Here is a 20,832-nt window from a genome sequence, read left to right as displayed (position 1 = left end):
TCAGAAATATATGGACTCTGTCATATATTATAGAGAGAGTTCGTCGTCGGAACAGCGAAGACCATCTAATCATCCTAAAGATGATGAATGAGACATGCTGCAAGTTTGTTAAAAGTGAAGCTGGTTTCCGCAGAGCCAACCTTACTCATCCCATTCAGGAGTAGGACAGGATCGAGACAGTTGAAGGCCAGGTGGAATGAAAGAGCTACCAAAAGTGTCAACGTACTCCTACATAAAGCACCTAATATTCCCAAATTGGTCACCAATCTAGTACTAACCAGGCTCAACATTACTTAACTTTGGTAATCTAACAAGAACAGGTGTATCAACATGATTATTCTGTATAGACATTATGTATAAAGTTTCTGTATAGACATTATGTACAAGTTAGAAAAGCATTTCATCCAAGGCATGAAAATTGTTAAACAAAATTTGTTTACTATAGGCTTTAAAAATAAAGGTACAAGATTCAATTTGAAATTTATTTTTCTTCAAAGTGCACTTTTATAAATTTTACAAAGTAAGGTATAAAAATTTAATTTAAATTGAATCAAAAAATTACCTTGGATTTATTTTATGTAATGTACATTCTGTTGCGCTTTAAAAAAAAAAAAATCATTGAAAATTTTATATCTATATCATTAATTGCTAGATGAAAGATAATGTTTTCGAAGATAATGTTTCTTCAATGATTCTTTATGAAAATGTTACATAACACATCACACAACTTAAACCATTTTTGTAATGACTTTTCCTTCAAATTGTGGAAAAAAAAATGCAGATCCTGTGCAATTCTAGGAGGTCTACCCTCCCAGGTTTTGCCTTGAGAAGAGGTTAGTTTATTTTTAATCGCCTGAGGCGCTCGTACCAGAGAGTGTTGTGTAACAACGTGGATTCTTGTATGCAAATGCATACAAAAATGCAGAAATGACATCACCGTAAGGATAAAGAAAAAAATACTATAAAAAAAAAACGTGTTCAACAGCAAAGGGAGCATGTTAGAGACGTGGATGATGTTCGAGAGGACAGAGAGAAGGAGTATGATCATGTGAGAGAATATGATGACATAGTTACAAAAGTAAAAGTGAATCAAGTTATCACTTGTCTTCTGTTCCTTGCAACGTACTCTGCTATAAATTTTGTGGGTCCCGTGTGTAAACAAGTGTACAACGTTACACCGTCGTGACTATCCTCCCAGAGAGCACTTGCTTTCCAATCCCACTTTCCTGATCCTTGCGTCTAAGCTAACTGTGATGGGTTGGTTGGTTTTGTTTTATGGCATATCAACCCTTTTCAGGTTATTTAATGTCGAATCCGGTGATTTTGAAGAAATTTTTTTTAATAGAACATATTTGTTTTTTGCAAGTCAGTTTCTATTTAACCCATAGTTGGGACCCTAACAGGTACTACCACTCCGGGTCAGAGTGGACCTGGGAGCAATGCCAATTAAAGGGTGGCTCCACACTCCCCAGAACCCGCAAGCTGGGGCCTCACCATCGGATATAGTTTAAGGTCATATCCAGGACCAACTGTGATGGGAGAGAGATAAATATTGATCAGTTTAGGGAGAGTAGTCTTATAGTGGGGACCCCATTTAGGGTAGATCCATGAGCTCTTAACACTAATACTGCACTTAGAGCATTATGAGACAAATTAAATGGCACCAGTTTCAAATATCTCACTAAAAGGTTTCAGAAAATATGATCCTCTGATCGGTGGAAAAAAAAAAAAAAAAAAAAAAAAAATTATTTCTAAACTTAAAAAAAAAAAAAAAAAATCGATATCCCAGTTGCTTCCCCACAGCAATGAATTGATGAGGGGGGGGGGGGGGGGCAGTGATGAGGCGATGGATTGTTCTTGTTTTGTCAACCGTGACTAAATAGAAGTGTTAATTATTATTTTTATGTTATTCTTAGTTTTATCGCTTGGAATATGGAATATGTAGCAACATGTAATACTATTTATTAAAAAAAAAAACAACAAAAAAAAAAAAAAACAAGTTTTATAGTTCCCAAAATTTATATTATAATTATCCACATCGATCCATGGCACAACAGATAAAGGTGTTGATAATAATCAGGTCTAAGTGACAGTCTTCTGAAGGTTAAAGATTCAATTTATTATTTTTAATCTATTAAATAATATGTCTCCTTTTAAAACCCAGTCAAATGCAAATAACCTTAGGTTAATAAGAAAAATACAAACAACGTTTCTAAATGAACTCTCATTGTTTGACATTTCTAATTATATTTAACCAACCTACACTTGTCATGGTAAATTTGATTAAGTGAAGACATTCCATGCCCCAACCTTTAATTATTCAGTAATATTACTACTAATAATTCCTACTACTAATACTAGTAATGATCCTAATACAGCAATACCTTGAGATACGAATGCACTAAGATACGATTTTTTTTTTAATATAGCAATACATTGTACCTATATTTATGCTGCAGTGTACGATTTTTTTAGATACGATTTTAATAATCGTGTGACGCCAACAAATTAAAAAAATGAAAAGCAAAAAAAAAAAAAAAAAAGTGTGTGTGTGTGTGTATCGTAGACTAGGCTATGCAGTCTTAGCCCTCTTCCCATCCCTCCTCCTAGCATATCTTTGTTAGCCGCTCATCCCCGTCTCCATGGGAAGTTGGTTACAATTTTATTATTTAATCATCCTTTCTGTTACATTAAGACTTAAATATTAAGCAAATTCATTATACATTTTTTGTGTATAATCTTGCCATATTTTACTTACCATCATGTGTGCACATAGTAGCCTCGATTCTCTCTCTCTCCCTTCCTCCTCCTTGTATGCCTCCATACGCTAGAATTCACGTAGGCGGTGAGTACAACTATTTTTTTTCATTGTTTTTATTGATATTTATTATTATACATCAATTTCCGTGTCATTACTGTGGTATTCATCTTTCTTTAGTGGTGGTTGAGCATAATTTGAGTTTGTTTTGGGTAAAGTTCTTACCCTTGGAAACGAATTAATTTTGTTTCTTTTAATTCAAATGGGAATAATTTGTTTTGATATGAGTTTTTCAAGATAGGTCAACGGTTATGGAACGAATTAAGTTTGTATCTCAAGGTATTACAATACTACTACTAATAATAATAATATTCCTACTATTAATAATAATCGTACTATTATTACTAATAATTTTATTTACAAGGGAGTCACCACTTTTAATAAGCCAGAAGGTAACACTAAGATAAGGTTAATGAGTATATGATGGTTACCGAGACAAGAGCATAGAGATCGTTAGTGGTGAAAATAATATTTCTATTACTATTAACATTCTAGTATTACTAATAATATTTATCTTATTAATGTTACTAGTAATAATAACTAATATCCCTACTAATAATAATAATAATAATAATAATAATAATAATAATAATAATAATAAATTATGATAGGATATTTGATAATCGCACAAATAGTTGATGTTATTCTACTAATTGTCAAAAAACAAGAATGAATTTTAAATTAAGAAATAAAACAAGTATTTTTCTTATCCTTCACACATGAAAAATAAAATTTTGTTAACATTGAAAAAAAAACTCATGTAGTATTCCCCTTTCTGAAATATTTTCATTAATTGGATCATTTCAAACTTTTTTAATTAAATGGATCATTTCAAACTTTTTTAATTAATTGGATCATTTCAAACTTTTTTAATTAAATGGATCATTTCAAACTTTTTTAATTAAATGGATCATTTCAAACTTTTTTAATTAAATGGATCATTTCAAACTTTTTTCATTAATTGGATCATTTCAAACTTTTTTCATTAATTGGATCATTTCAAACTTTTTTCATTAATTGGATCATTTCAAACTTTTTTCATTAATTGGATCATTTCAAACTTTTTTCATTAATTGGATCATTTCAAACTTTTTTCATTAATTGGATCATTTCAAACTTTTTTCATTAAATGGATCATTTCAAACTTTTTTAATTAAATGGATCATTTCAAACTTTTTTAATTAAATGGATCATTTCAAACTTTTTTAATTAAATGGATCATTTCAAACTTTTTTAATTAAATGGATCATTTCAAACTTTTTTCATTAAATGGATCATTTCAAACTTTTTTCATTAAATGGATCATTTCAAACTTTTTTCATTAAATGGATCATTTCAAACTTTTTTCATTAATTGGATCATTTTAAACTTTTTTCATTAATTGGATCATTTTAAACTTTTTTCATTAATTGGATTAATTTAAACCTTTTTTCATTAAATGGATCATTTCAAACTTTCATTAATTGGATCATTTCAAACTTTTTTCATTAATTGGATCATTTCAAACTTTTTTCATTAATTGGATCATTTCAAACTTTTTTCATTAAATGGATCATTTCAAACTTTTTTCATTAATTGGATCATTTCAAACTTTTTTCATTAATTGGATCATTTCAAACTTTTTTCATTAAATGGATCATTTCAAACTTTTTTCATTAATTGGATCATTTCAAACTTTTTTCATTAAATGGATCATTTCAAACTTTTTTCATTAATTGGATCATTTCAAACTTTTTTCATTAATTGGATCATTTCAAACTTTTTTCATTAATTGGATCATTTCAAACTTTTTTAATTAAATGGATCATTTCAAACTTTTTTAATTAAATGGATCATTTCAAACTTTTTTAATTAAATGGATCATTTCAAACTTTTTTAATTAATTGGATCATTTCAAACTTTTTTAATTAAATGGATCATTTCAAACTTTTTTAATTAAATGGATCATTTCAAACTTTTTTAATTAAATGGATCATTTCAAACTTTTTTCATTAATTGGATCATTTCAAACTTTTTTCATTAATTGGATCATTTCAAACTTTTTTCATTAATTGGATCATTTCAAACTTTTTTCATTAATTGGATCATTTCAAACTTTTTTCATTAATTGGATCATTTCAAACTTTTTTCATTAATTGGATCATTTCAAACTTTTTTCATTAAATGGATCATTTCAAACTTTTTTAATTAAATGGATCATTTCAAACTTTTTTAATTAAATGGATCATTTCAAACTTTTTTAATTAAATGGATCATTTCAAACTTTTTTAATTAAATGGATCATTTCAAACTTTTTTCATTAAATGGATCATTTCAAACTTTTTTCATTAAATGGATCATTTCAAACTTTTTTCATTAAATGGATCATTTCAAACTTTTTTCATTAATTGGATCATTTTAAACTTTTTTCATTAATTGGATCATTTTAAACTTTTTTCATTAATTGGATTAATTTAAACCTTTTTTCATTAAATGGATCATTTCAAACTTTCATTAATTGGATCATTTCAAACTTTTTTCATTAATTGGATCATTTCAAACTTTTTTCATTAATTGGATCATTTCAAACTTTTTTCATTAAATGGATCATTTCAAACTTTTTTCATTAATTGGATCATTTCAAACTTTTTTCATTAATTGGATCATTTCAAACTTTTTTCATTAAATGGATCATTTCAAACTTTTTTCATTAATTGGATCATTTCAAACTTTTTTCATTAAATGGATCATTTCAAACTTTTTTCATTAATTGGATCATTTCAAACTTTTTTCATTAATTGGATCATTTCAAACTTTTTTCATTAATTGGATCATTTCAAACTTTTTTAATTAAATGGATCATTTCAAACTTTTTTCATTAAATGGATCATTTCAAACTTTTTTCATTAAATGGATCATTTCAAACTTTTTTCATTAATTGGATCATTTCAAACTTTTTTCATTAAATGGATCATTTCAAACTTTTTTCATTAATTGGATCATTTCAAACTTTTTTCATGAATTGGATCATTTCAAACTTTTTTCATTAAATGGATCATTTCAAACTTTTTTCATTAATTGGATGATTTCAAACTTTTTTCATTAATTGGATCATTTCAAACTTTTTTCATTAATTGGATCATTTCAAACTTTTTTCATTAAATGGATCATTTCAAACCTTTTTTCATTAATTGGATCATTTTAAACTTTTTTCATTAATTGGATCATTTCAAACTTTTTTCATTAATTGGATGATTTCAAACTTTCATTAGTTGTATGATTTGATGTTCTCGTCTTTCTTGTTTTCACAACGTTTCGACCGCTATAACTGCCAACTTTCTTCATATGCATATTTTCCAACTCTGAAACTTATGTGCAATTACGAACAGAACCCTTTATTTAATCCAAAGGGTTGATTGTTCTCGTTTTTTCAGTCATGATCAGGTAGAAGTGCTAATCATCATTTATTCTTAGTTATCGCCTATAGTAAGGATTGAACCTTAAACTTTTAAAAGACCTTCATTTAGAGCTGCTTATTAATCAGCACCTTTAACCAATGTGCTACAAGTTTGACATAACGGTTATCAAGTTCAAATAGATGCACATGAAAAAGTTGGAGGTGACATCGGCCAAAACGTTGTGAAAATAAAAAAATTAGACCAAATAATCCAAATTTAATTATTAATCTTCCTCTAAAAATTTTGCCAGGGATATTTTCTCTTGGCACCAAAATCAACAGAGTCTGGACTATTCTTATAACCTTTTCTCTTTTCATTGCGGCATGATGCTAATCCTGTGTAGTTCTAGGAGGTTTATCTTGAGGCGTCTTTACTGGGGAATGCCAAGGAGATTGCCCAGGTATCTCTTTGCAGGGTCAGAAATCTCCTCCTCTGGGGTGCTAACTTTTACAATCCCACTTTCCGACCCTTGCATCACATTTCTCAATGTGTGAAGGAAATAAATACATTCATCTAAAAATTTCAATGTTACATGCAAAAACATTTCAACGTTACATGCAAAAAAAAAAAAAAATAGAAACTGCAAAAACAGATAGAAAATGGATAAAAAAAAACATATCAAATGAAAAAAAAAAACAACAAATAAAACCAGATTAAAAAAATAACAGATAAAAATAAATTAAAAAAAAGAAAAGATAAAAACATTAAAACAGATTTAAAAAAAAAAAAAAAAACTCAGGAGAATAACAAACATAAAAACAGATTACAAAACATAACAGATTTTAAAAACAGATTAAAAAGAGATTTTTAAAAATATATAAGGGATAAAAAAACAAAATAAAGAACAAATTTTAAAAGCGATTTAAAAAAAAAAGTTCTAGTGTAGGCTTTCAGTTTCAATAAATGCAAAAAATAAAAAAATTCATAACATTGCTCTATCAAAATTCTGCCACAATGTGCCATTTTTCTCATTTAGAATAACAAACACCAAAAAAAAGGGACTAGATGATAATTATGATAACAGTATTTAATCACGGTAACACTGAGAGAAGCTGAAGGAGATGAAAATATTGTTAAAAAAGATGAAAATAAGATGAAATACTAACCTGAGGAATAAGCAATTGGTAATCCTCCACAGGGAATGTGATCATCTGGCATTGAGGCAGCTGTTTTTAAGGGCAGCTTCTTTTTGGGTGTGTTTCCATGTTGGTCCCATCGTTGCATCTGGGAGGACAAACTGCCGGCTAAATATGATGGACCAACAAAAACTGTAAAAGAAAAACATGTCAATAGCCATCAAAAGAAACCTTCAAAAACTACACAGAAAGAACAAAGTTATTCTTTGGGGATCTGCAATCAACAAAGTTTATTTATTTATGTCCAGGTGTGGCCATAAGTAATTATATAATTTTATTTCAGCATAGCAACTATGTAATTTTGAAGATAAGAATTACGTATATAAAAAAAATGAAATTTACACAGTGAAGGTCGAACGACGGCATTACGAATATGCATGCATAACGTAATAGCTATTGGTTCATGTTTTAATTTTTAGCTTTGCAGCAAACATGTCTTTATAGCTCAGGCATTAACATCAAAGGAAAAAGTAAATTGTAAGCTAAACGTTTTGGTCTCGATCCTCGGTGGTGGCGCATGAGTCATTCCCTTAATTTTTTTTTTAACTTATTACTATATATTGGGTCCAATACAATATAATAATAATGAATACGAAATATTCATTAATCAAAATATCATATTTAAGCGTATTTTACAACTGGACAATGCCAAGCGGCCTGCTAATATTCATATAAAATTAACTGTGAATCCGTGAAGTTAAAGAGAAAAGGATAACTGGAAAGTTCTATAGGAAAAAAACGTATAAATCGGTATATAAAAAAAAGAAGAAATAAAATATTATGCAAATAGATTTGCTTTCTCAAAAGACTTGAAATTAATTTGTTCAGTAGCTTTTTTGGTACTTGTGCACTTCTGCCACCATGCTGAAATAATAACATTATTTTGAAAGCCATTCTTAACATGGAGAGGGGAGGGTGTTTTGTATCTATTCTGTGCTTCCTGCTTACAATTTGATAAAAAAAGATATCGTGAAGCTTGAATTTAACATGGAAAAAAAAAACTATTTAAAAATAGCATGGTGGCTAAAGTGCACAAGCACCATTTCTTTTTTTTTTTTGCTAACATTTGTTAGACAGGATAGATAAAATTATACGTTTAAATCAATTTACAGATCAAAGTTGTATCATACTATGAATTAATGTTAGTTTCGAAATATACTTGAATAAATTTGGGCGCTAAACAAAAAAACTTTGGTCATTGTTGTCAAAAAAACATTCATCATCCGAGTTAAATTTTTTACATAAAATTTTCAAATACCATTATCTGGTTTGAAAGTGAGTTTCATTAAAGTTCTGTGGTCTTTTCTGCCCGTGGGTTTTCTAATTAACTTACAGTCTGCTGCATATATCCGTCTCCGTAACATGCCTTCTTCCAACTCAACCTCCCATTCTCTCCACGGCTTCATTTACATAGAAATGGCAAGAGTTTATGTTACTCACACATGATCCTAAAGCATAAAAGTGACAGCGAATTGCCATTTTTTTCTTCTTGTCAAGCGACCGAACCGTACAAAGCACAATCACACGCTATTCAGATAAGTTACGATTTCCCCTACACATTAAAAATGTACAAAAAAAAACAAAAAAACACACACACACACACACACAATGGCGAAATGGCAACTGACACAATGGATCTGACTTTGAAAATCCAACAAAATAACTGTCAGATTTATCGTGTTTATATTCTTGACATGCTCTGGTAGAGTGTTTCAATAATTAAATAATCTCTAATAATCTCTCGATAAAAACATCTGAATGTTTGTTGGAGTGAGTAAGCAAATAGCTTGTCCTTTTGGATTAATTTTTTTTATTTTTATTATTATTTAATTTAACTTCTATTTGAGGTTTCTACTCGGTTATGGCTGATGGAAGGAGAGCTAGCTACCCAGGTGGACTAAATAAAGATTCTGTTGAAATTCTTTGCAGATTCTCAAGTTTGAGAAGATGCACCTGAAGAAAGACGGAGGTTACTGCTTCCATAGACACCTAGTCTCAGCTAAACCATCACCTTGTCAGAAGAAACCCCAACAACAAGCAAAAAAGGGAGATCACTCTAAATAGACTTCCTTCTATAGACGAAACTGTTGAGTTGTCTCCTCTTAATTCAAAATTAACAATATAGACCAAAACACGAAAATAACATCTAAGATGAGAACAGTAGTCAAAATAATCCAAGTCATTCATTTTTTTAATTGCTCATTTAACTAAAGAACTCGATTAGTTTGCCACGCATTATGAAAGTGTTGTCACACAAGGAGAGATTGGAAAATTATCAAACTCAAATAAAACGGGTCTTTTTTTTTTCTTATCTTCAACAAGGCATATTACCTCTAAATGTAAGGTATTACTTACTGTGAATTAGGGACTATGTATACAGAGGCGCTAACTAGGAAGTTAAGCATAATTAAGGATCATATATAGAGGGACACTAAGTAGTGAGTTGAGCAGAATTAAGGACCATGTATACAGGGACACTAAGTAGTGAGTTGAGCAGAATTAGGGACCATGTATACAGGGACACTAAGTAGTGAGTTGAGCAGAATTAGGGACCATGTATACAGGGACACTAAGTAGTGAGTTGAGCAGAATTAGGGACCATGTATACAGGGACACTAAGTAGTGAGTTGAGCAGAATTAGGGACCATGTATACAGGGACACTAAGTAGTGAGTTGAGCAGAATTAGGGACCATGTATACAGGGACACTAAGTAGTGAGTTGAGCAGAATTAGGGACCATGTATACAGGGACACTAAGTAGTGAGTTGAGCAGAATTAGGGACCATGTATACAGGGACACTAAGTAGTGAGTTGAGCAGAATTAGGGGCCATGTATACAGGGACACTAAGTAGTGAGTTGAGCAGAATTAGGGACCATGTATACAGGGACACTAAGTAGTGAGTTGAGCAGAATTAGGGACCATGTATACAGGGACACTAAGTAGTGAGTTGAGCAGAATTAGGGGCCATGTATACAGGGACACTAAGTAGTGAGTTGAGCAGAATTAGGGACCATGTATACAGGGACACTAAGTAGTGAGTTGAGCAGAATTAGGGACCATGTATACAGGGACACTAAGTAGTGAGTTGAGCAGAATTAGGGACCATGTATACAGGGACACTAAGTAGTGAGTTGAGCAGAATTAGGGACCATGTATACAGGGACACTAAGTAGTGAGTTGAGCAGAATTAGGGACCATGTATACAGGGACACTAAGTAGTGAGTTGAGCAGAATTAGGGACCATGTATACAGGGAAGTAAGGAGTTGAGCAAAATTAGAGACCATGTATACAGGGACACTAAGTAGTGAGTTGAGCAGAATTAGGGACCATGTATACAGGGACACTAAGTAGTGAGTTGAGCAGAATTAGGGACCATGTATACAGGGACACTAAGTAGTGAGTTGAGCAGAATTAGGGACCATGTATACAGGGACACTAAGTAGTGAGTTGAGCAGAATTAGGGACTATGTATACAGGGACACTAAGTAGTGAGTTGAGCAGAATTAGGGGCCATGTATACAGGGACACTAAGTAGTGAGTTGAGCAGAATTAGGGACCATGTATACAGGGACACTAAGTAGTGAGTTGAGCAGAATTAGGGACCATGTATACAAGGACACTAAGTAGTGAGTTGAGCAGAATTAGGGACCATGTATACAGGGACACTAAGTAGTGAGTTGAGCAGAATTAGGGACCATGTATACAGGGACACTAAGTAGTGAGTTGAGCAGAATTAGGGGCCATGTATACAGGGACACTAAGTAGTGAGTTGAGCAGAATTAGGGACCATGTATACAGGGACACTAAGTAGTGAGTTGAGCAGAATTAGGGACCATGTATACAGGGAAGTAAGGAGTTGAGCAAAATTAGAGACCATGTATACAGGGACACTAAGTAGTGAGTTGATCAAAATTAGAGACCATGTATACAGGGACACTAAGTAGTGAGTTGAGCAGAATTAGGGACTATGTATACAGGGAAGTAAGGAGTTGAGCAGAATTAGAGACCATGTATACAGGGACACTAAGTAGTGAGTTGAGCAGAATTAGGGACCATGTATACAGGGACACTAAGTAGTGAGTTGAGCAGAATTAGGGACCATGTATACAGGGACACTAAGTAGTGAGTTGAGCAGAATTAGGGACCATGTATACAGGAACACTAAGTAGTGAGTTGAGCAGAATTAGGGACCATGTATACAGGGACACTAAGTAGTGAGTTGAGCAGAATTAGGGACTATGTATACAGGGACACTAAGTAGTGAGTTGAGCAGAATTAGGGGCCATGTATACAGGGACACTAAGTAGTGAGTTGAGCAGAATTAGGGACCATGTATACAGGGACACTAAGTAGTGAGTTGAGCAGAATTAGGGGCCATGTATACAGGGACACTAAGTAGTGAGTTGAGCAGAATTAGGGACCATGTATACAGGGACACTAAGTAGTGAGTTGAGCAGAATTAGGGACCATGTATACAGGGACACTAAGTAGTGAGTTGAGCAGAATTAGGGACCATGTATACAGGGACACTAAGTAGTGAGTTGAGCAGAATTAGGGACCATGTATACAGGGACACTAAGTAGTGAGTTGAGCAGAATTAGGGACCATGTATACAGGGACACTAAGTAGTGAGTTGAGCAGAATTAGGGACCATGTATACAGGGACACTAAGTAGTGAGTTGAGCAGAATTAGGGACCATGTATACAGGGACACTAAGTAGTGAGTTGAGCAGAATTAGGGACTATGTATACAGGGAAGTAAGGAGTTGATCAAAATTAGAGACCATGTATACAGGGACACTAAGTAGTGAGTTGAGCAGAATTAGGGACTATGTATACAGGGAAGTAAGGAGTTGAGCAAAATTAGAGACCATGTATACAGGGACACTAAGTAGGGAGTTGAACTGGTCATATTACATTTAAATTTCTGCATAGTGCAGTCAAGAACACAGAAAACAGGACGGGGATTCCAAAGTTAAGCAGTTCGAGGGAAGAAACTATTAGTATAAAAGGTTTTCTGACATATTGGCACCTCTATGGTGAAAATTGGGATTTTGTTGCTTGTCGGTTTAGGTATTAAAATAAAGAAGGTACAAGTGCTACGAGTTCGTCAGAGCACTTTCCATTAGATTGCTTGTAAAGCAAACACCGGGATGTAACATTGTGGCGATATATAGGATATTGACATGCGTTAGTAGGTTTTTAGTGCGGTAAAGTACACCCAACTTCTTTGCAGCAGGTCTTTGATAATCTTTATGAAATTCTTTCTCTGCATCTTTTATATTGTCAGAACTAACTGCAATTTGAGATCTTACCAGCCAAACTACAGAACATGTAATGATGTGATCATATATGATTTAATCAACCACGCACAGATTGGCCAATCAAATGCATAGATAGAACAATTTTGAAGAACACGTGGCATAATAGTATTTAGAAAAGACAAACTGTTAAGTGTTGAGCCATTCTGTAGAACAAAGATGGCGGCAGTAAATCCAGGCGGCAAAGAATCAGTGCAGTCTCTGATCAGCTGTGGTTTAGTCGTACCAAGACGGTGACCGATAATGAACTGACTGGAATCCAAAATTCAATATTTTTATAATGAGGTCAGAGATTTCTCATTGGTTGATTGCCCTAACACGTAGTTATAAATAAGATCGTCCAAATTCTTGGAGTCATACCCTCCACATATATCAAAAACATTTTAATATCACTTCTGTGTGAGAGAAAGAGAGGGGGTGCACAGAAGTGTGGAGGGGGGGAGGTCAATCGTATTGCAGAAAGGGTTTTACACCTTATTAAGAATCCTCAAACAAGACAGATTCACTAGCTGAAATATAGAAACGGCATTGCATACATGGTCTGATATTAGGTGTGAGAACGTGTTTCAAGCAATGACGAGAGCAGACTTTATGAGAAACAGAGTAATAGATCTAATAATATATGAACTCCAAGTTGATGAGAAAGAAAGACAAAAACGTTTCAGAGCAGAGCCATCCATGAAAAGAAGCATTTGAACCTAGAACTTTCTACAAAGTTGTCAATAAAAGCCAGGGCAAACTAACAACTAACAACAAGATACTATATCTACACACTGGTTAAACCATAACCCAGCCTTGACAGAGTTCAAAACCGACTTTGAAACCTAGTAGGTGATGCCCTTTTCACTTCCTTGCAAGCTCTTTCCCACAGAAGAGACGTTGCAAGCCTATCTCTGCTCTATCGTTATTTTCATGGCAAGTGCTCACTTGAGCTCCAATCTACGGTCCTCCTTGCCAAACTTTCACAAAAAAACACTAGACTAGCTACAACCACTATATACGATTTTTCCCACTCTTTATCCGTGCCTAAATCTAAATGCAAATTTCATGCACAAAGCTTCTTTCCCAGAACTGCCCGTCTGGCCTGCTTCCCACTTGAATACAACATAGTAGCTTTCAACTCTAATGTAAACAAGTTCTTGTTGAACTGTCCCCATAAATAATCAAATTATACCCAAATTACACGATTAACAATTAATAAACTACCACCTTACATTCATTAACCCTTATCCTTGAGTGACCTTCGGACTTTAATAAGTGATGACTCCCAAGTAAATAAAAAAAAAAATTTTTTTTAATATATCTCAGCCAGCAAGTCTCCATTGAAGAAATTACTATTTCATGTTGCCATGCGTACAAACTTGTGCAAATCAATACAGCAACTACACTGAACTGCATCATCATCAGCACAACAACTATAAGCCACATCATCAGCATCATCAAACAGACCTTCACATCAACACAGCATTCTTTAAATGAACTATGCACGCTCTTGCTAAGTTACTTAATATCTTCCCACCCACCCCGCTCTGGATAAGTGTCATCTTCATTTTTTTGTTTGATCATAGCACTTTTTTTTTTTTTTTTGGACAATTGCAAAAACTTTTTACAACTCAAAGGCGACGTACTGTCTAGAATTTCAAAGAAGCGGCATCATGTAAGCAGATCACATTTTACGATTTACGCCATCACATTTTTCTACAAAAATCGGGCAGGAAAAAAAAATTGAATATGGAACTCACACCCTTGACGTTAAAAAAATATTAAATTAACGATCATATTAACGGTTCTGAACTAAAATCATTTAGATTCTGTAGCTGAATGCTTTTTTCATAAGTAGGATTCACAACAACATGCATTTTTTTTTCTTTTCGTGTTATCTTTTAAGGTTTAACATGTATTCTACACCATTTCAATTCAAAAAGATGTTTTCATTTTATGCCAGAATATTATTTCTTTAAATATCCATTCCAAGTCATTACCCTGTTTATTTTCCTTTGGTTTTTACGGATTTTTTTTTTTTTTAAATAATTTTTTTTCTGTTAATAAATAATAGATTTCATACAATCTGATGTGTCATTGTTGTTTCTTCAGCACATTGTCTGCATTGGTTTTTCTGAGATCCAAAGAAAAATATCCTAATGGATTACCACATACATTAAATTTATCGTAATATATTAGTGATTGGACGATTCCAATATTGTTCTCGATAAAGATGCAATTACAAATTCCGATTTTCTTAAAATCTATAAACATTTATCCATAGTTTTTTTTTTTTTAATTTTTAGATTACCATAAAAGCCCATGTAACAGTTACGACCTATATTTTAGTAAGTGATTAATGCAATATCCGATTAAAGGACATTTGTATGGGAAGTACTTCAAGGGAATTGTTTCATTATATTTTTCCTCTACTTTGAACAGCCAAGATGACCATGTACCAGAACCTGGCAAGCACAAGACAAATAACCTAAATCAACCTATGTTTTGAACATATGCACACCCACTGATTCAGCATATTTTCACATTCTTTTTTTTCTACGTAACTGTTTGCAGATGAAACTATGAATAAAATTGCTTTAATTTGTAATGGAAGAGTTTGTTCTTATAACCAAGTTTATTGCAGTACATCTTCCTTCTTACCAAACGAGGCCTACGGAATGGAAAAAACACACACCCAGAGCCAAACTGATATATACAAAATATGTTGGAGTCCTATTTTCTCTTTAGTTTATATTTTGAGTTATTTGATTTTTATACTTGTGAACCACAGCAAACGCCCCTCTCAGCAACCGTCAATATGAGACATCAACACAGCCAGAAGCACATGGTTGCATACCTGTGTCTCTGGAGATCAGTATATTAGTTGCATGCGTAATTGCTTAGCTTTGTGCTAATGAATCTTCACTGTAATTGCTGTAGCTGTTTACAGATTAGTAAACTAACAAATGGCAGGCACAAAACTGCAATGCGTATTTGAGATCACAAAAGTCTTTAACATTCTATATGGAATCTGGCAGTTTTCTCCTGCACAAAAATAGCTGCAGCAATTACAAATCTATCTCATCTCTGTCTATATATATAGCAAAATTTCTGTAGTGGTAATCAATATTGCTAATCACTACATCTGCTTTTGCTGATTTGTCGCAAATCAAAACAAATTACTCATGCCGCACAGGAAAACTATTGGTTTGTACCGATATACTGAGAAAATTGACGGGAGTTTCGGAAGGTGCTAGAAACCATTTCTCTTAATGTTTAAACGATTTCATAAATATAGAATAAATTTTTTAAAGAACAATGATTGGAATATTACCACAAAAATTTTCATTTTTTTTTTTTTTTTTTTTTTTACACAGTGATCACCACTTATCAAGGCCCGGAAGCCACTCAGGGTGACTTCTAAGTTCTTTATAAGCTTACGACCGTCCCAAACACAATATATAGATGACACGATAACAGAATAAGAAAGACTTCGTCAAAGCAGAGATTGAACGTAGAACTCTCATGTTTGCAATTGCAAATTTTGGCAAGCCTAATTGATTCTATTGTAACAATACATCAGAGACATTAAAATAAATAACATTTCAGTCACATGTGCATTTGCCGTACATTAAAATAAATGAATAACATTTCAATCATGCATATATTGCCGTATACACCCACGCAAATTCTCTGGATATAAAAAGTAAAACTTTGTCTTTTCATGCGGACGTAAAACAGAGCATACCACGTGACAGAGGGTATCCTCTTTTTTCCAATCAGCGCTCGAAGAAAAACACATTTCTTAAATCTTTTTTTGAAAGTTTCGCTGGAGCCAACCAAGGTATATAAAAGACACAGCACGTAAATTAAACCAGTCTAGTCAGTACAGTCAATTCAAGATGCATTTTTACCGGTAAACAACATGCTGCTGCCTCCATCTTGTGGGGCATAAAAGCACTAACATGACTTCGAGCGTGTCATGCACCAAAATTCTCATGAAAATTTAATTCCTTTTTATCTTATGTTTTTTTAAGGGACATTACTTTCTTAGTCAGAAAGACGCACTCATTTAATTCCGGAATCAAAAATAAAACTTTGCTATTTCTTCTCTCGTGCGACGATAGAGCACACAAATAAAAAAAAAAAAAAAAAAAAAGGTTTTTCCTTCAATAAATTTCTATATTAAATGTTGAAACCGGTTTTCATATTGCTAATTACTGACACGATTTTATTTTATTTTTTTGTTAAGGGTTGGGCGATATTTATCTATGCTCACGCCACAGCTGCGATACCAGGCATCAGTGAATATCGACCAACACCTTACACTATTGTTTTCGAAAGTCTATTAAAACCAGTTAAAATATCGACCTCTATATGCAATGAAATCGCACATTTAAAAGTGTAAAAAGTTGTCTGTAGATATGTACGAGTGACACCACAGTTAAACGATTTATCTAAGAGCCAAACTAGCTGCACATTTAGAATTAGCACCTCTAATCTGATGTCCTTATTGATGTCAAAAATTCTTGAAGCTTCTTAAAACTCATTAAAAAGTAAAACCAAGTTAAAATAACATTAGAAACAAATGCTCCGCCATTTTAACGATCCTTTCTGCTGTAAGTTACATTTTGGATTGAATCTTGATTGAATCTTCAGAGGAGTGTAACTTACAACTGAATCTATTCTGTAGGTCAAAGGTCCAATCCTCAGTGCAGGCGACGTTCAAAATACAATTGTAAATTAAGCAGGACTTCTACCCACTCATGGCTGACGGAACAAGAGTGTGCTACTCCCATGGATTAAATAAAGGGCCCCCGTTCTAAATTCTGTGCAGATTCTAGAATTCGACAAGAAGGTCGGCGGTTAAATCGACCGAAACGTTGTGAAAATAACACTTAGGATGAAAACAGTAGTCCGAATAATTCAAATAATATAAATAATCAATCCTCAGCAAAAAAAAACAAAAAAAAAAAAACAAATCAGAAGCATAATAATCTAAACTTTTAAATATTTTCAATTGTTCCGCATTCACTGCTATTCAGTTTTGATGCCTTCTTTAAATCTCACACTAAAGAATATCATGTTTGTCGCTTTGTGATACTATGGACTGCCACTTCCCTTCCACAACCGGGACTGCCTAGAAATGAGGAGGAAGTGACATAAGTGGATGATAATGGAGAGACTAATAAATCTATTGAACTCCCCAGATGGGGAGTTGCCCTGACAGTTGGTTGTTAATTTTTGGAGTGGTTGAATAATGATAAAAAAAAGAAATGATTTGTATTTGTGATTATCTTTGGAAAATAAATGGATATACAAAGATAAACAAAGACAAACACCTTTCGTTTGTCCATTTTAGTTCATGCATCAAATCAATTCAGCTGCAGGTTCTCTGCACTGCTAAAGTCTTTTTATATTCCTCCATATTTAAAAACAAACAAACAAACAAAAAACGAACGTGGCCTGTTCCGATTGTTAGTTGGAGAAAGTAGAGACTGAGAAAAAAACCTGAATATTTAGGATTTCCGGTCAAAGTAAATATATTTCGGTGACTGGCTGTAGAGAAAAGTTTGGTTTGGAGAAATTGTTAAGAGAGTCCATTAGTCAACAACCAAGCGTTACATGAAGAAAATTGTCACTGGGACTGACAAACCACAGATAGCATTTGGGATCCTTAGCCACAACGATACTATCAAGGCCAAACATCACTCGAGGACGAGGGCCAATGAGTGATGAGTGTACAGTGGTCACAGAAACTACAGTGCAGTGATCATTAATGGTGACAATTGGGGAAGGTAGAATTTTATTATTTAAGTGGGTGGCTTAAGAACTTGAAGACGACCAAACTTTGTTAACGAAATTTGCATTTAAGCTTAGACTCATAGAGAGTGGGAGAAATTATTGGTCATTTTTTAAAAAAATATTTTTGCTATAGTGTTCTAAACACTTTAATTATTTTAAAATAAAAAAAAGATTTTTTTTTATTATTTTAACTGGCGTATAAAAGAAAAAAGGTTTAAGAACCCTGGTGTTGGCGGGTATTTCATCTAGTAAACATATAGGATGTACTTAGCATGAGCAAAAAGTGCACACTAATCTCATTTGTAATTGTAAATGCTGGGAAACATGTTATGAGTAGGCAGGTAGGAATATATGCGCAGCACAGATCTAAGCGCAAGATAAATGTAACTGCTGAAATCTATATCAAGTGTTAAAAGAGTCAGCAAACAGATGTATGGATCAAATCTTAAAAAAAAAAAAAAAAAAAAATTGTTGGTCATGAAAAGAAAATGTGCCAAATTCTGAGCCAGGATTAGAAAGTATGTTCCACTGATGACAAAGCAGATATTCAACGTCTTTACTTTGCCAACTCACAGATAAGATATGCATACAATATATATATATATATATATATATATATATATATATATATATATATATATATGAGTAAAAATAAAATAAAAATACGAACGATGGTTGACGTTATGTTATTTGAGAAGAAAAACCGAGAATTTATAAAATAGTAATCAACGCACATTTAGAGATTCTACCCAGAATGGGTAGAACTTTAGGATTTTTTCCCCTTTTTCATTCTCATCTGGTCTGTAATCGTTTTCTTCTACATTTTTCCTATGAAATCCTGAGGATGTCCCCTGAAATAGGGACGAAACGTTGATTACTATTTTATTAATTCTCGATTTTCCTTCTCAAATTACATACATTATATATATATATATATATATATATATATATATATTCTCACAATAAAAAAAAGAAATCTATAATATAAATCTCACCTGTCTTTTTAAATGTATGTCTGTATGTCTGCCTACAATTTTCGACAGAAGCGAAGGATTTTCACGAGATTGGTATCATTTCGAAGCCGATCCTTTGGACGACAAATATAAAAAAATTGGCTAAAAACATTAATTCCTTCACCTCAACTGGGCACTTTTCTACAGGGAAGGGTCGCTTTTTCCACCGATATTTTCGAAAGTCATCCCCTCTTTTCGATTGACTAGCCTCAATTTAAACCTTTGTCATTTCCGGTTTGGCGATGGGCGCAACAGAAAAGACGTCACTTTTTTTTTCTTTGCTCAACACACACCTCCAAACACCCGGGTAACGCATATATATATATATATATATGATATGAAGAAAATTAAAAAAACAACAATATAAAAATATATACTAATGTATACAGATTTATTCGTTTATTCAATAAGGATGATACAGCAATTAGGGGTGTAGAATAAATAAAACTCTTTAAACCATGGTATTTCGAAGCCTTATGCTTCTCATCAGAAGAAGAGAGAAGATGCTAAGTAACATATTAGTGATGCGACATTTAGCAATAACAATATTAGGAGCAGAATAATTGTGCAGGAGAGGAAAATGGTAATATATTGAAACTGTTGGGAGAGGGAAATGGGAGAGCTACAGTGATCTACACAATAGAGAAGGGATATAGCTTTTCTTTTAAAATGAATGGTATAAAGAGTTTTATTCATCCTACACCTCTAATTGATGCAACGTCCTTATTGAATAAACAAATAAATCTTTCTTGAAAATGAAAAATGGTAAAACTTTATTTTTAATTTATTTACAGAAAAAAATTCTTTATTAAACTTACTGTAGGTTCATATTACATTTTTATTATTTTTATTGTTATTTTATTATGATTAGTGTTATTATTACTATTGTTATTTTTATTGTTATTTTATTATGATTATTAGTGTTATTATTACTATTGTTATTTTTATTGTTATTTTATTATGATTAGTGTTATTACTATTGTTATTTTTATTGTTATTTTATTATGATTATTAGTGTTATTATTACTATTGTTATTTTTATTGTTATTTTATTATGATTAGTGTTATTACTATTGTTATTTTTATTGTTATTTTATTATGATTATTAGTGTTATTATTACTATTGTTATTTTTATTGTTATTTTATTATGATTAGTGTTATTACTATTGTTATTTTTATTGTTATTTTATTATGATTATTAGTGTTATTATTACTATTGTTATTATTATTATATGTTCTTTATTTACCATTGTAATTCGTATTAGATAATTGTTTGCTATCTTTTTATGTAGCGTTTTAAAAACTGAGGAAGAACG

At 32.3% G+C, this 20,832-nt stretch overlaps 1 protein-coding gene across 3 annotated transcripts in view; it reads right to left on the bottom strand.

Annotated features, from left to right (window-relative positions):
• Positions 1 to 20,832, bottom strand: part of LOC145261236 (uncharacterized) — a 175,207-nt gene that overhangs the window by 106,879 nt on the left and 47,496 nt on the right. For all 3 annotated transcript variants that reach the window (XM_080119605.1, XM_080119608.1, XM_080119607.1), the window contains exon 2: positions 7,362 to 7,523. In XM_080119605.1, coding sequence (XP_079975731.1) covers positions 7,362 to 7,479 — 118 coding nt within the window. In that variant the 5' untranslated portion in view covers positions 7,480 to 7,523. The remainder of the gene's footprint in view (positions 1 to 7,361; positions 7,524 to 20,832) is intronic.

This window comes from Euprymna scolopes, chromosome 37 (assembly GCF_053919585.1).
Source record: "Euprymna scolopes isolate OS-2025 chromosome 37, ASM5391958v1, whole genome shotgun sequence".
NCBI lineage: Eukaryota > Metazoa > Mollusca > Cephalopoda > Sepiida > Sepiolidae > Euprymna > Euprymna scolopes.
The sequence above is the reverse complement of the archived record's forward strand: the minus strand, read 5'-3'. Positions and strand labels throughout refer to the sequence as shown.